At 57.1% G+C, this 16,182-nt stretch overlaps 1 protein-coding gene across 1 annotated transcript; it reads left to right on the top strand.

Annotated features, from left to right (window-relative positions):
• Window positions 1-12,373: 12,373 nt before the first annotated feature.
• On the top strand, window positions 12,374-16,072 carry EDF1 (endothelial differentiation related factor 1). Its single transcript, XM_081791021.1, has 5 exons — window positions 12,374-12,558; window positions 14,062-14,113; window positions 14,472-14,632; window positions 14,932-15,025; window positions 15,662-16,072. The coding sequence occupies exons 1-5, from the start codon at window positions 12,481-12,483 to the stop codon at window positions 15,721-15,723; spliced, it is 447 nt and encodes a 148-aa protein (XP_081647147.1). The 5' UTR covers window positions 12,374-12,480; the 3' UTR covers window positions 15,724-16,072.
• The last annotated feature ends 110 nt before the right edge of the window (window positions 16,073-16,182 follow it).

The following is a 16,182-nucleotide window of genomic DNA, read 5'->3' as shown; positions in this document are numbered from 1 at the left end:
CTACCAGGAGCGCTCAGCCAGCCGCAGCTGGCTCCGATTGGCCAGTTATCTCCCCCCGCCCTCCGCGTTGGCCCGCCCCCTGACAGACTGACACGGGACCCAACCAGGAGCGCGCCGGAGCCGCAGCGGGCGCCGATTGGTCAGAGCCACCGCTGCGTGGGTACTTAAGTTGAGCCCAGCCCAGGCTCTCTCCGAGCAGAGCAGGTGGGTGCCGGGCGTCGTGACCTGCTTGTGCGGTGCGGGGCCAGCCTGCGCGAAGGTCTTCCGTGCTTTTAACCTCCTGAGAGCCTGGCCGATGCCCGCGAAGGGTCAGCCCGGGCCGCGGGCACGGCGGCGGCACCTCCCCTCTCCCCGGAGTCCTGCTCACAGCTGGGCCCCGGTTTGGGTCACAACTCTGAAAAAAATAAAAAATAAAAAAACCACCCTGCTCGCTTAAAGAGTATGAAGGACATAAGGTCGGCTGTCGGGGTTGTGAAATGTTCTACAACCACATAGCGGCGATGGTTGCCCAACATTATGAATGTACAAATGCCACTGAATCGTACCCTTTAAAATGATTTCAATGGTGAATTTTATGTTGTGTGAATTTCACCAGCAAACAAAGCCAAAAACGGAGGGCCTCCTGACACATGGAAATGTGGAACACGCAGCATCTAGAAACAAGGCGGTGGCCTTAGCAGAAAAGGGGGGCAGCGCCGGGGGGAGGGGGGATACGAATGTTGACCCCATCACTTCCTCCACGTGTGTGACCTGAGGCCAGTCTGTTTCTTGATGTGCCAAAGGACAGTTGGGATAAAACGGATTATCTCTCACTAAACACAGCTTTTGCCAAATATGTGACAAACATCTCGTTTTGTCTCATGCCAGTGTTCAGAGGTGGCAACTGCTCACTCCATTTTGCAGAAAAAGAAATAGAGACTCAGGGAGGTGAGATTCCTTCCCCCAAGTCACACAGCACATTCAGCACCCCCACTCTGAGGGGCTCATCTGAGCAATGGGAACAGTCCAAACCGAAAAACAGGCTGGCTTTGAAGTTACTCGATTTAAATGCTCTACGCTCTGTGCGGTCTGGAGTCCCCTTTCTAAAATGCCACATCCCCGGATACGGCAGCAAGGCTGTCTTGCCTCTGATAGAGCTCGGATAGCGGCCGGGTTCCGTGAACCTCCAGGCTGAGTTTGCCACAGGCAACTCCCCGTCCAAACTACAGGTTCAGTGGAGGTTTCATTCAAGTTCCATCACCGTCACCTAGTGAGCTCCTCCTGGCGTCTGGGAGGCCAAGGCCGAGCTGTGTACCCACCAGCTGCCCGGCAGGAAATGGCTCTTGTTGTAAAGAGGAGGTTCACCTGCAGCGGTATACCCCCACCCCCTTCCTTAAGGGTAAGATCAGGAAGCTGTCCTAATTGGCTACCTTCTGCAGCAGGTTCCGGAGACTGTCAGACCTCACTCTTCCAGGATCGGGGACAGCGCAGAAGCCTGAGAGAGGCCCCAGAGTCCAGGAGAGACTTCCCCGGACAAGCTCTTGCCTCCTGGGCAGGCAACCCCCTGCAGACCTTGGTGCCCAAAGCGCTGGGCAATCTTAAAGTACCTGCCAGTGGTTTTAGCCTGAAGGTGCTTTTAGACTTTGCTGTTCCCAAGGATTTTCACACACACGTTTTTAAAACATTGGATTCTGATGAAAGCAGGCCTTTGGGGCTTGCAGCGCTAAGAACAGGGGGAGGAAGCCCTGGCCCAGCCCCGACTGGGAAGTGGCCGACCCGCCCCCACCGGCCTGCTCGGTCTGGGGACACCTCAGTCCCGGCTTGCTGGAAAGGGGTGAGTCACTTTGGTCGTCGGGCTGCTCAGGGGATTCCCACTCAGGTTCCTTCCTGCCAAAAAGAAAGCAAAACTCCACCCGAGGCAGCCACAGTGGGAGGGCCCAGGGAGGGCCCGGGACAGCCCCAAGCAGCCCCAGGAAGGCCCGCACCGTGCTCGCCCTGCTCCCTGAAGGCTGGGGTCTGGGAGGCCGCAGAAGGCCACCGTCACGGGCCTCGGCGCCCCCCAGAGAGAGGCACGGGCCGGCTGCAGATTGGGGTTCATGCTGCGGTGAACACTGGCTGCTCCGGGGCAGGAGGGTCCATCGGCTGCCAGTGAGTCTCTGGACTCCTGCACTCCCTCCACTCGATGGCCCGAGCTCCAGAGGGCAGGCAGCCCCTCTGTTCTCCTTTCCCACGGGGTCGTCTGTGCCCAGGGACACCTCTGAATGCGGCACCTCCTCTCCCAACAGGCTGCTCCTCTCAGAGGCCTCATGTCCTTTACTCGGGCTTGTGCGCGTGGAGCCAGAGGCAGGAGGGCTGACCCAGGCCCCCGCTCGGGATCCGGACACGGGAGGTCCCTCCTGTGCCCAGCACTGTCCCCAGAGGGAAGGCCCCCCACTAAGGACGAGCTCCCTTACCAAACACAACCCAGTTTCTGTCCTGTCTCGTTTCTGAGACATGAGAAGTCTCCCCCTGGGCAGCAGCTTCCGAAAGACGTCGGTTTTGCTCTCACTGTACCGTCATCTGACAGAACCTTTCTAGAAAGGCCGGTCGGGAGGGGCGCTCCCCGCCCCCCCCCCAACAAAGTGCACACCTGCCACAGTCCCTCTCCCAGGGCAACCCCCTCAGAAAGGAGAAAAGCACGGGTGGTGAGGCTGGTGCTAACTTAACAGCAGCAGGGCGGGGGCGTCCCAGAGCTGCAGAGAGGACGAGGAGAAGCCGGCATCCCGAAGGGTCAGCCCAGGGCTGGCCCCCAGCAGTGACCCCGTGCCGAAGTCGCTCGTGGTGACCCACGTGTGCAGAACACAGCGTCCTCTGGGAGCAGAGGCGGGCGACAGCTTCCACGCCCACCTCAATTCCCTGTAGACTTGGAAAGAGACGCAGAAAGTCATAAGAGTGGTGAGGGGGGAAGAGGAGGGGACACGTTCACGCTACACCACCCCACGTTTTAAAACCCACCCGATGATATTACCAGTTGAAAACCGTGTGTGTTTTAAGCAACAGAAGGTCACTTCAGAAGCTCTGGAAAACACAGGAAAGTACCGCGGAGAAAACAAAGATCACCCCCGATTCTCCCACCCGGAAGCGCACTCCGCAGGGGTTCCCTACTCCGTTTAGCACCCACCTCCCTCCAGCCAACCTCAGAACAGAAATGCCACACCATACCCCAGAGCCAAAGGCCCAGGCCACAACCTCACGGGCAGAATTTAAAATGCCCAGTCTGGGCGCACCTGGCTGGTTCATCCAGGAGAGCATGCGACTCTTGGTCTCAGGGTTGTGAGTTTGAGCATAGAGATTACCTTAAAAGAAAAAACAAAAAACAGCCCAGGCTGCCCGGGGCATCTCTAGCCTCTGCTCACTGGGCAGGTCTAGCCCCAGGGCATTTGCACCAGCCAGGCCCTTACCGGGACCAGCTCCCTTCCTCTCCCAGGCACTTGGCAACCCCCTGAGCCCTCTGCAGGCCTTAGAAGGTCTCCAGATAGAGGAGTCTCTCTCCTGGTGGCCTTGAGTTAAGAGGGATCCTCCTCCCCACATCCCATGTAACTCAAATCAGGTCGTATGTCTCTTCCCCAGATATGGGTCCCTGTTTGGCAGTGGTCCCTTTGGCCACATTCGGGGCTCAGTTCCTGGCTCGTTTTTGTTGGATAGATGAAGGCACGATCCGGTAACTAATGGCTGGGCAGAGTTCGGGTCCCCAGGGCCGTCTTTGGAGCCTGATGCCACCGCCCTCCTCCTGGCCCACCTCGCCCCTCCCCAACGGGCACAGCAGCAGGTCCGCAGCCGCCCTCTGCCGGGTCCAGCCGGAACTGCAGCCCGGGCCCCGAGGGCGCCGCGAGCACCTGCTCTCTCCAGGGACCTTGCTCTGATTGCCTCATTTCAAACATGCAGACCGTGAGGTGGCTTTGCTCACACTCGCACCCACCAAGTTGATCACCCGGCCAAGGTCCGCAGCCCCGTCTCTGGGAGGCTCCAAGTGGCCCTCCCAGGGTCTCTCCACCCCGCCACAGCGGGCTCTCCTGGGCCCACCGCTGCTGCCCTCTGCAGTGGGGCTTCCCCTGATCAGCTGTAACCCTGAACCCCAACATTCTTCAGCCCAAATGGGACCTCCAACCCTGGTCCTCCCACCTGTCCACCGTCCTTCCTTGCTTCCCCAGACCCCAGGCCACACCTGTCAGCCCCCACCCTCTCCAGCCAGCTGGCATCTCTCTCTCCCAGTGACCATCTGCCGATGCCCTGTCCCCGCTTGGTCTAGGTGGTCCTACCCTCTGACGCTGACCGGGGCTGAAGGGAGTCGCTCCCCGGTGCCCATGCTCCCTCACAGGGTGACCTCCCTGCCTTGTCCTCCTGCACATGGGCCTTTCCGGTCCTCCCGGCCTGCTGGCGAACCGGACACTGGTTGGATCCTTTTTAATCTCCCTCCTGCACAGAACCGAAGAATATTCAGTGATGGCAAGCAGTACAAATGTTCCTTGGCCGAACCTCACGTAAACAATCATGCTGGTAAGAAAGGGAAGTACGTTCGACAGAAAATACGAACAAGGATAGGGGCGCCCGGGTGGCTCAGTCGGCTAAGCGTCCGACTTTGGCTCAGGTCATGATCTCATGGTTCGTCCTCTGTCGGGCTCTGTGCTGACAGCTCAGAGCCTGGAGCCTGCTTTGGATTCTGCGTCTCCCTCGCTCTTTGCCCCTCCCCCACTCACGCTCTGTCTCACAAATAAATAAACATTTAAAAAATACAAACAAGGAAAAAATGATGGATTAGAAGTTTCTTTACATTGTTGTATTTTTTCATGAGCAAGGGAATACTTACACCAACGTACAAGTTTTTTGCTGCAGTGACTGATGTTATAATCCAGTCCGTTTTTCCGCCTCAATATCTGCAAATTTGATGATAAACTTGTCACGGCTGATCTGCTTTTTCTTCTCACGTTCAAGAGACAGCCCAGCCATATTTGTCTATTTTTGTGCACAGTTGGTCCAACTTTTTACTAACCTTAATTTGGGTAATTTTCTTTCGCTCGAAGCCACAGATTAGGGGGAACTTGAAACAGGATACATTTGGCAAAGAGTCATAAGAATCCCACTTTACGTCGCCTTCTGGAAATTGTGACTCGACCACAAGCAATCCTAGTGGCTTTCGGACATCTCTGCTGCTGAAAAACTGTGAATTCAAATGAAAACCCCAAGTGGCCGTCCGGAATGACAGGACTCAAAGAACTCAAGCACGTTAGTGGCTGCACCGATGTGGTCTGGTTTTCTGTTTAAACGCACGACAACACAATCCCATCGGGGCCGGAAACACGGTGCACCCAAGCTTTAGGAGCTCCCGCTAGAAACAAAGTTGTAGCTGGTGTGCACGCATGCAGCGTGTGTCCAAAGATAGGTCTCCATCAGTGTGCTGATGCGAAGTCTGCCCACTTGGGCTTAAGTCAAGAGGTATCTTGAGCGGTATTTTATCACTGACGTTATCCGGAATTGGTAGCACGCAGCAGAACTTTTAGCTAGTGTCGTTACGATCTAGCCTTTGGGCCGCAGGACGAGGTGGTGTCAGCGGAGGCAGGCCTGCGGGCAGGGGCCGCACGCTGCAGGACTGGCCGGAAATCCGTGCAAGGACAGCTGGACCCCCGATCTCCTCCCCGGCCGGCACATCCGGGTGACTTGCCCTTCCTCACCGGCGGGCAGCGGGCGGTGAATCCGGCGGTTCTCCGGCCTCGGGGCCGCCGGGCTCCCTGGAAGCTGGCAGTAAGGCTAAGCGGGAGACAGTGGGTCAGCGAGATACTGCTCTTTGGGACCCTCGGAAGAAAGCGCTGCATCCCAGCCCGATCACCCTGAACGAGAGCCCACCCTGGAAGACCCCGGCACGCCACAAGGCCCCCAGCTGCTCCTCTGCAGTGTGACAGACGGCTGAAGGTTGTCGCACACTCGAGTGAGGCACAGACACCAAACCTGACGGAAGGGGAGCAGGGGCGCTGCGGGTGCCGCAGGAAAACGTGAACAGAGCTGAAATCGGCACCCGCACAGGAGAAGAGCGAAAGCCCCGTGAGACAGGGGGGCCCCACCGGGGCACACGGAACATAACAGGGAGCACTTAGGAATGCAAGGTGTGCCATCGGGTTAGAGAAAAATGTCTGCAGAACAATCATAAAATTCGAAACTCTCCCAAAAGCAGAACAGAAAGAAAAGGAATTTAAATGTTTTTTAACATGGATTTAGTTTTGAGAGACAGAGTGAGACAGAGAGTGAGGGCAGGAGGGGCAGACACAGAATCTGAAGCAGGGTCCGGGCTCTGAGCTGTCAGCACGGGGCCCGATGCGGGGCTCCAAGCCGTGAACCGTGAGATCATGACCTGAGCCCAAGTCAGACGCTTAACCGACTGAGCCACCCAGGCACCCCGAGCACTAGACTCTTAATGCCAGACTCTAACATCTTAGTAACAGTGGTTTCAGAGAGTGGAAACAGACAATCGAGAGGAAGAAGTTATGAAAGAAATAGCACAAGAGGGCACCTGGGGGGCTCAGTCGGTTAAGCCTCCGACTTCCGCTCAGGTCATGATCTTGTGATTTCTGAGTTCAAGCCCCACGTCGGGCTCTGCGCTGACAACTCAGAGCCTGGAGCCTGCTTCGGATTCTGTGTCTCCCTCTCTCTCTACCTCTTCCCTGCTTGTGCTCTGTGTGTGTGTGTGCGTGTGTGTGTGTGTGTGTGTGTGTGTGTCTCAAAAATAAACATTGAAAAAAATGGGAAAAAAAAGAAAGCCACATCATGAAATTGCAGGAAAAGGAGGGAGGATAAAAGATTCTGCAAACTTTCAGAGAGCGAGAGCGAGAGAGGATGCACCCACACAAAGCAGGTCATTCAGAAAGGACTGACAGCCGGGAAAGCATGGGACATCTCAACAGAAAGGTGGACACTAGAAGACAAGGGAACACGCTTTTGAAATCCAAGACAAAACACATTCCAATCTATAATTCATGTAATGAAGACACTTTCAAACGTGCTGTGTCTCAAAACATGTGCCTCCCACGTACTCTTGGTCTGGAAGCTACTGGAGCGTGTCCACCAAGGTCAGGAAGCCACCGACACCTGGCCAAGAAGAGGCCAGCAGCGGCTCCAGGAGAGGAAAGCTCCTCAGAGAGCCGGGCTCAGGGAAGCTCTGAAGGGCAGGTCCGGGCTGATCTGGGTCCCGCAGTGGGCTGGGGGGAGTGGGCGGCAGAGGACGAGGCCTGGGAAGCTCAAAGATGACCAGTCACCGGACGGGTGGGCCCCCTTGAGAGATGACAGCTCTCACAGACAGGAAGGGGGGACACAAAGAGAAGAAAAACACAAAACAAAACAAAACAAAACAAAACAAAACAAAACATATGACTGACCAGAAAATTAGAAACAACCATCAATATAGGAAAAAGTTATATGGGAAAGGAAATACAATCATAGTGTATTATAGGGATCTGCTATTAACAATATTCACCGAAATGCTGACAAAGGAAATAACCAGTAACTTTTATTATTTTTTTTAATTTTTTAAACGTTTATTTACTACTGAGAGAGACACAGAACGTGAGCAGGAGAGGGGTAGAGAGAGGAGGAGACACAGAAGCCGAAGCAGGCTCCAGGCTCCGAGCCGTCAGCACAGAGCCCGACGTGGGGCTCGAACTCACAAACCGCGAGATCGTGACCTGAGCCGAAGTCGGTCACCCAACCGACGGAGCCACCCAGGCGGCCCAACCAGTCACTTTTAAGTTAACAGTCAGCAAGAGGCCCGTTGGTGTGTGGATCCAACCCGACGTCATTGGCTTCCATAGGGCGTTCCTCCCCTTCCAGGCACCTGGCCCCTCCTTAGGCCCTGGCCAGTCCAAAGCACCGCCCACACTCCCCTGGACACCGCCCCAGCCCCGCGTACACGCCCCCACTCTCCACACTGTGGGCACAGCGCTCTTTGCCAAAGGCAAACTCAGCGGGTCATTCGTGTTCAAATCTCGAAGAGGCCTCTTCTTTGCCGGCGTCCGTCTGGAACTGTCAGACCCACGACACCTTGTGCCCTGGAGGCGAAGCCCAGATGTCACCTCCTGTGACACCTACAGCGGAGACAGCCTGGATATAGCAGCTGGAGGGAAAATTTCTCTGGGCTAAATACCATATCAGAGAAGCAGAAAATAGGCCAAGGGCCCCTGAAAATAGCCGGAGATATTATCCAATCTGAAGAGCAGAGCAAATAAAGATTGAAAAAAGAACGGTGGGACAGACAGAACTAGCAGGATCACATCCCGGGGAAAAGACAAGACAAAGAGTGGGACAGAAAAAATTAAAATATCTAAACACTAGTAAAAATCGTCCCTTTTCTTTTTTAATACTTATTCATTTTTGAGAGACAGAGACGGAGTGCAAGTGGGGGAGGGGCAGCGAGAGAGGGAGACGCAGAATCCGAAGCAGCTCCAGGCTCCGAGCTGTCAGCTCAGAGCCCGACGCGGGGCTCCAACTCACGAACCGTGAGATCATGACCTGAGCTAAGTCGGACGCTTAACCGACTGAGCCACCCAGGTGCCCCCAAATCATCCCAATGTGATGAACAACATTAACGTATGTATCCAAGAAGCTCAGGAAACCCGAGTAGGATAAATAAAAACAAAAGTGAGGTGCCTGGGGGGCTCAGCCGGCTAGGCCTCCGACTTTGGCTCAGGTCATGATCTCTCGGTTCACAAGTTCGAGCCCCGTGTCAAGCTTGAAGCTGTCAGCGCAGAGCCTGCTTGGGATCCTGTCTCCCTCCTCTCTCCCTGCCCCTCCCCCACTGCCTTGCGCGTGCACACTCTTGTCTCTCCCCCAAATAAAAAACCAAATGTGTACCTGGGCACTTGAAAGGAAAATCCAAAAATCAAGAGAAAAATCTTGAAAGTGGAGACCATGTCACATGACTTGCGGAGGACGATGTTACCAACGACGGCACCCACCGCTGACTTCTCATTTGGAAGCAAGGGAAGTCCGAACACGGTGGGACTCGAAGACAGAAATGCCATACGACCCAACAATTCCACTTCCTTATGTCTAAAGGATTGAAAGCAGGGTGACAGAAAGCTACGTGTACATCTGTGTTCACAGCAGGATTACCCATGACGTCATTCATAACGGCCAATGGCGGAAGCAACCCATGTCCGCAGGTGGCTGGCTGGCTGGCTGAATGGCCAATTTTGGTACCGGCACACGACGGCATAGCATTCAACCTTAAAAAGGAAGGAACTTCGGACACACGCTGTGCGATGAGTGAGCCTTGAGGACACTGCTGAGAGCCAGTCACAGAAGGACAAATATTGCAGGATTCCACTCATATGATGTCCCTAGAGGAGGCGAAATCGTAGAAAGTGGAATGGGGGGGGGCATGCCAAGGGGGGGCATGCGGAATGGGAAGTCAGCGTTTAAGGGGGACACGGTTTCAATTCCACAAAATGAAGTTATGAGGATGCATGCTTGTGATGGTGTCATGGCATTACAAATGTATTTAATACTAGCGGACGGTATGCTTAAAAATAGCGAAGACGGTAATTTTGTGTTAAGGGTACTTTACCACAATAAAAAAAAAAAAAAATTAGAGTGGCGAATCACACAAAGGCTGGTCTACCGGGAGGCAGAATCGCGGAAACACCTTAAAGTCCGTCTATTGTTATTGTGAATAATCCCTCGTTCACGAAGACTCTCGCGTTTATTAGATTTTACTAGACAGTTTTCAGTTGATAAGGTTTAACGCTAATCTTTTACTGGGAATACAATATTTAAATCAATCTTTATCTTAGAAATATAGAAACAGCTGGGGCTTTTGTTTTCCAGAAGGCTTTATAATTTTTTCTCTCCTCTCTGTCTGAAGATAAAGGGCTGACGCTGATAGACAGCTTACCTTCAACACTGCAGGCAGAGGATTCGCCAACACGACTGGCAGGACGCCGCCGGAAAGCTCCGCACTGCTTACCAGGCCTCCTAAAGCTGGCTGTGTGACACCCGCTCCAGCTCCGTCCCCAAGGCTACTCTTCCCTGGACCCTGAGTCAACTGGAAGCACCCAGAGCCAGGAGCGGATGTGCGCCGGTGAGTGGGAGGAGGCACAGACGCCTGCACCACCCGTGTCCTTGTAGGAGAGCACGCCACAAGGACAGGGGCACCGGAAGTCTTTGTGGCTTCGGGCCTGGACTCCTGACCAAAGGCTAGATGGGGCTGTGCGGATACCGGCAGATGCCCGCGCGGACAGAGGACGTCTAGGTCTGGATAGCCGTTCTCTGGGCCTGAGCCACCCAGGGCAGTTGCAACGCTGCGGGGCTGATGCGACTTCTCTTGCCGGGATCCCAGCCACGACTCTCGAGGGCCCTGTAGTGGGTTCACGTGGTCAAATGTTGGCGAGATCCACGGACCTCATGTTAACGATCGGTTAAGGCCGCTGCCTCTTTCCAGGTAGGCTGTTCCTTCATCACACCCTTTCCGGGGCCCGCTGGGGAGACCACGGCATTTTTGGGACCCCACTATGGCGATCTCGAGTTGGGATGCGTTTAGTTGGGGTTTATGGGAGATTTTTATGATGTTGTTTTGCCTGCCTTCCCTGGGTGGGCACGTCTTCTATGGCTGCGAATTGCCCACCCCCACAGTCTAGGCACGGGGAAGTGAGGAAGAAAACAAGATTTGGGCTCTGAACCAGAAGTGAGTCTGCAAATTGGGAGCGGAGGACTTGGTTCTCCCCAACATCTGGATAAAGGGCGTGAGTGGGGAAGGTGCCGGGGCGAGCACCCGATACGTTTATCGTCTCCGATAAATGTATTCCGTAACACAGTATACACAATTTTATGTACTGTGTATCTTTTTTCTTTTAGACGGGACTGCATGGGTCAGAATTCCCGTCTGTGGAGCAGGGAGCCATAGCAATGCCACCAAGGGTGAGCGCATCTATGCAAAGCCCCAAGTGTTACCCAAACCAATGTCAATACCGAAGATGAGATACAAATTCTGTCAAACGGCCTAGGGAAATGTCTGAGGAGTCTTTCTGCTGTTTTCATAAAACCATTCTGCAAAGTCATGAGGTGGCCAAGAGAATACAGCCAAAAATGTAAGCAAAAGCAGTAAAGAGATGCATTTGATACTTCGTACAAATGTTATTTTTCCAAACTTTGTGATGCTTGAGGAGTTTGTCAGCTTTTGAAAACGTATTGACTTCTCATTATGTAAGTTATCTGTAAGCTAGTAATTACTGTAAAATAAAGCATCCATTTTTTTTTATTTTTTATTTAAAAAAAATTTTTTTTTAACGTTTATTTATTTTTGAGACAGAGAGAGACAGAGCATGAAGTGGGGAGGAGCAGAGAGAGAGGGAGACACAGAATCGGAAGCGGGCTCCAGGCTCTGGGCCATCAGCCCAGAGCCCGACGCGGGGCTCAAACTCGCGGACCGCGAGATCGAGACCTGAGCCGAAGTCGGACGCTTAACCGACTGAGCCACCCAGGCGCCCCAAAGCATCCATTTTTAACATTATACAAAATATACACGTTATACAAGAATATTAACTTTTGTAACTAAGCTTATTTTTATCATTTAACTTTTTTTTTTTTTTTAAGGAGAGACCCACCCCAAATTGCATATGCTTTAGGCCCCACCAAACCCGGATCCACCCTCGTCCCCAACATCTTTGCAACACGTGACCGCAACTCCAGGGAAACTGAACTTCAAACTGCGTGCAGGGTGACGAAATAAAAAGCACGAAACAGAAACTGAGCTCAAATACAGAAAAGCTGAGGAGGCAACGTAACGTGTCCCTTGGCATCCAGTTTTCCGCATCCCCACCGCGCACGTGACCGGGAAGGGGGTGGTCCCTCCCCGTGCCCAAAGGTGGACCCGAGAGCTAGGTGTGGGCCCACCGAGCGCCTGCGGGGCCGCCAGTCCCCCACCGGGGTCGGGGCTCCGCGGTCCTGTCCTCTCGGCGCGCCCCGGCACCCTCCCCACTCACGCCATCCCTGCTGTTGGCGCCCTCGCCCCCACCGCACCTCTGCTCTTCCTGCGCATCGCCCCACCGCACCCCTCCGCCTCCTAGGGGCCCTGGTCTCCCCCGCACACCGGTGCCCCCTCTCCTCCCCAAGTCGCCCCTCCCCACTTTCCCCCCAGCGGGGATCCGCTGTCCCCACCGCGCGTCCCCTCGCCCTGCCGCCAGCGTCCCCGGGCCTAGCCCGGAGCGCCGTCAGAGCACCCTCCGCGCCCGGGCCGCGCACGGCCCCGACGCCTCCCTCCCCACGTCGCGCGCCGCCCGCCGATCCCTCGGACGAGCCGGGCGCGGATTGGCCTTGAGAAGAGGGAAGTGCCCGCCCCCCGAGCCGCCGGCCAATGGGGAGGCGGGGGCGGGCCGGCGGCGGGCGCCGGAAGCGGCCGAGCGACGAGGGGACGTCGCGTCGCCGGGTCTCGAGCAGCTGCCGCGGAGCCGCCGGACGGACCGCTGGACCTGCCTGCCCGCCATGGCCGAGAGCGACTGGGACACGGTGACGGTGCTGCGCAAGAAGGGCCCCACGGCCGCCCAGGCCAAGTCCAAGCAGGTGCGGCGCCGTGTGGGCCTCGGGACTCAGGGGCGGCCGCGCGGGCGGGGCGGCCGCGGGGCGGGGAGCCCGGGGATGGGGGACCCGGTGGGGACGGGGACTAGGGGCAGGGTGGGGACCGGGGCTGGGTGGGCCAGGGGGGCGGCGGATCAGCAAGGGGCCTGCGTGAGGGGATGGCGCCGGGGCTAGGAGACGGGAGACCGGCGTGAGGAAAATGGCCGGGCTCGGACAGTTACGACAGAGGCGGGGTGCGGGCAAGGGCCAGGGCCCGGCCGCAGGGTATGGGACGACAGGTCGGCGTGGTGGGAGGACGGAGGGGTGAGGGAGATGGTGGGGGCGTGGACCGGCTGCGCTGGGGTGGGTGCGGAAGGGCCCAGCAGTCTTTGGAGCCAGGGACACAGGTCCGGGGGCGAGGCTGTAAATAGGGACAGGGACAGGGTGGACTTGCGGCCTCTGACAGCCGGGATGGGGGGGATGGGGAACCAGGTGAGGTCGAAGAGGTGGACCTGGGGGCGGGGATTGGGGACCGCGGTGCAGATAGGGGGCGGAGGCGGTACGGACGCCCCCAGGGTCTCTCCCGCAGATGCCTGGGCAGCCTGACGCTGCCTGTGGAGCATCGCGGAGGCGCGTTTCAGGCCATCGGGGGTCCCTGTGACTGGGCTGAGGTGGCCTAGAGACCCAGTGCTTCTGAGTCTTTCAAGTGTAGATGACACGCCCTGGGAGGTACTTGGTAACAGGTCTCTAGCGTGGCTAATCTATGCAGAATTCACCTGTGAGCTTCAGTGACCACCTCTGCGGGGCCTGGGGCCTGTGCCCTGGGGCCCGGTCTGGGCCGGGACTGGGTGCAGCCCTAGCACCTGGCAGTCGCTGACCTGCCCCGACCTTATCATTTGCATGGTCAAAACCAAATTCGCTATTCCTTTTTTTTTTTTTCCCAGAGGAAATTTCATAGCCATAAGCTAGGAGTCACCCGAACATGTCTAGACAGCGTCTCTGAACGGGTCACACTTAGAAGGGCCCCGGTCACTTCTCCGAAGCATCAGAATTGTCAAGAAATCCGTTGCGTTAACTTTTGGCAAACGTAGACAGAAGGGTATTGCTCTCGTTGGTGATGTCTGGGGGCTGGGCTCTCCTCTCAGGAGTCAGGTCCACGGAGGAAGGTTGCACCCGGCCAGCGCTTGACCTTCCTTCCTGGTTTTGCAGGAGAGCCTAGTGGAGGAGTAGGTCCGCCGTGAGCACGGATTTCTCAGAGGAACCCGTCAGCCTGTGCTCGTCCGCAGTGAGGAAGCGAGGGGTGGGGGTGGCGGGCGCGGGGGTACCTCGTGCCTGAGAGCAGAGGGAGGCAGCAGTGCCTGGGGCCGGGAGCTCCGAGCCGGGCTTCCCCGGGCTCCAGAGGCGCCTGCCGTGGGCACGCGTGCTGTCCGGCTAACAGCGGCCTCAGCTGGTGTTTGCCAGACCCTGCCAAGGCCGATTTTGACCAGAACCCTTTTGTGAACGTTCTAGGCTATCCTAGCAGCTCAGAGACGGGGAGAAGATGTGGAGACTTCCAAGAAGTGTGAGTACTTGTGCTTCCTCACAAAACGAGGGTGCGCTGTCGGGGCACCTCTGTGACAGGCGCCCGCCTCGCCTGTGCTGCCCCCAGGGGTGTCGGGGCGGCTGCTGGCAGCTGGGGCCGCTGCGGGGCTGGGGGACGCCTGGGGTCTGAGCTGAGCAGCTGTGCTCACTTCCTATAGTGGGGACCGAATTCTGGACCCCATGCTCTTGTGCCTGTGGCTTCCCCGTGTTGGGATACCTGGCTTCCCGTGTCTCCCTGGCACATGTCTTGCTTGTCATGCCTGGTTCCCGTCTTGAAATGGCTTTATTTTGGGTTTGTTGCAAACCCTGTCCTCTGTTTTTGTCGCGTGCTGGTCCAGGGGCCGCCGGCCAGAACAAACAGCATTCGATCACCAAGAACACGGCCAAGCTGGACCGGGAGACTGAGGAGCTGCACCACGACCGGGTGACCCTGGAGGTGGGCAAGGTGATCCAGCAAGGCCGGCAGAGCAAGGGGCTGACTCAGAAGGACTTGGCCACGGTGAGCGCGGCAGGGTCGTCCTCCCAGGCTTGGCGGGGGGGAGGGGGTGGGGGGAGGGGGCCGGGACTCAAGGCCTTGTTTGCCCTCGGCCCTGGGATTCTCTCTGGAAGCCGGGTCAGGGCGGACGTAAGTTCCTTTCCAGCATGAGGTGGCTTCCAGTGCGTGTAGCCCCAGCTGCTCAGTAAGGCCCTCGGCCGCGTGCTACCTGGAAGGTGGTGCTTGTGGCGACTCCCTTGGCTGTGTGCTAGCTTCGTGGCCTCTTCTTACCGAACCGCTATGCGTGTGATACGTTTCTTTAGAAAATCAACGAAAAGCCACAGGTCATCGCGGACTATGAAAGCGGACGGGCCATTCCTAATAACCAGGTTCTGGGCAAGATCGAGAGAGCTATCGGTGAGTGTCTTCAGGTCCCTCATTGGGTTTCCGCTGCTGCCCTCTGACCGGGTGCCCTCAGCAGGTGGTGAGCACAGGATGGCCCCTGAGGCCGTGGAATTCTCCAGACCCCTAAGAAGCTCATGAGGGCACCGTCTTGGGTGCCCTCCCCTGCTTTCACCTTTCACGTCCTGTCTACCCCTCCCTCTGCTGCTGGCCAGCGCCCTCTGGGCCTGTGGACAGAGGGCCCAGTGGCCCTCCTGTTCAGGCACTTGTGTCCCCCCCCTCCCCTGCCGCCATGGGCATTGACTTCCTCTCTGGTGTCAGCATGGCCCCCAGCACGGGGAGCTCCCAGAGCGCTGGAGTCCCAGTTCTGGTTCTGGGAGGGGCATCGGGCCTGTCCGCTGGGGGGCTGGCAGGTGCACGTGGGGGGCTAAGCCCAGCCAGGACTGCTGGTGATCCTCCGCCTCCCTGCTCTCTCCCGCCTCCTTCCCTCCTTCCCTCCTTCCCTCCTTCCCTCCTTCCCTCCTTCCCATGGAGGTCGTGCGGGCAATGCTGCCATGTCAGGGCGGATGGGTGGGGACGCTGTGGCGCCGCCCCGCCTCTTGGGTCCCAGACGGGGCGCCGTGGCGGTGAGCGGGCCAATGGCTCTTTCAGGCCTGAAGCTCCGGGGGAAGGATATCGGGAAGCCGATTGAGAAGGGGCCCAGGGCGAAATGAACACAAAGCCTCGAAATCAGTGCGTTCCGGCTGATCTCGCCTGGCTGGTTCCCCTTGACCACCGGTGCCAGCGTGGTCTCTTCACGTGGCCGAGCGGAACGCGGGGCGTCAGCCCTGCCCGGGAACCCCCTCTACCCTGCTGTCAAACAAAACCTTGCAAAGTATTGCTTCTCCTGATTTTTTTTCCTTCCCACCCCTGGGGTCTGCCCAGCCTTGGGGCGGCTCCCCGGGGAGCTCTGAGCGGGACCACCTCACGCTGGCGGGGCTGTGGGGTGGGGTGGCCTGACCCAGAAGAGAAGATGTCTTCTCCAGTCGGCTTTTAGAGAAGCTAATAAACGTGTTGCCCTTCCTGCTGGTGTCCGGTCTGATCTGCCGGGTCCCTGTGTGTGTCTCTCTCTGGCCCACGATGTAGGGAAGAAAGGGTTCTCTTGACATGCCCTGGGGAGTACTTGAGGGACC

Source organism: Panthera onca, chromosome D4 (assembly GCF_046562875.1).
Source record: "Panthera onca isolate mPanOnc1 chromosome D4, mPanOnc1 haplotype 2, whole genome shotgun sequence".
NCBI lineage: Eukaryota > Metazoa > Chordata > Mammalia > Carnivora > Felidae > Panthera > Panthera onca.
This window is presented reverse-complemented; position numbering and strand designations above follow the sequence as displayed.

What these genes read in the sequence shown, in the direction of transcription:
- EDF1 (XM_081791021.1), top strand. Translation starts at nt 12,481, where the DNA reads ATGGCCGAGAGCGACTGGGACACGGTGACGGTGCTGCGCAAGAAGGGC. An exon ending in CCCAGGCCAAGTCCAAGCAG is followed by an intron (nt 12,559 to 14,061) that starts GTGCGGCGCCGT and finishes TGAACGTTCTAG; the next exon opens with GCTATCCTAGCAGCTCAGAG. An exon ending in CAAGATCGAGAGAGCTATCG is followed by an intron (nt 15,026 to 15,661) that starts GTGAGTGTCTTC and finishes TGGCTCTTTCAG; the next exon opens with GCCTGAAGCTCCGGGGGAAG.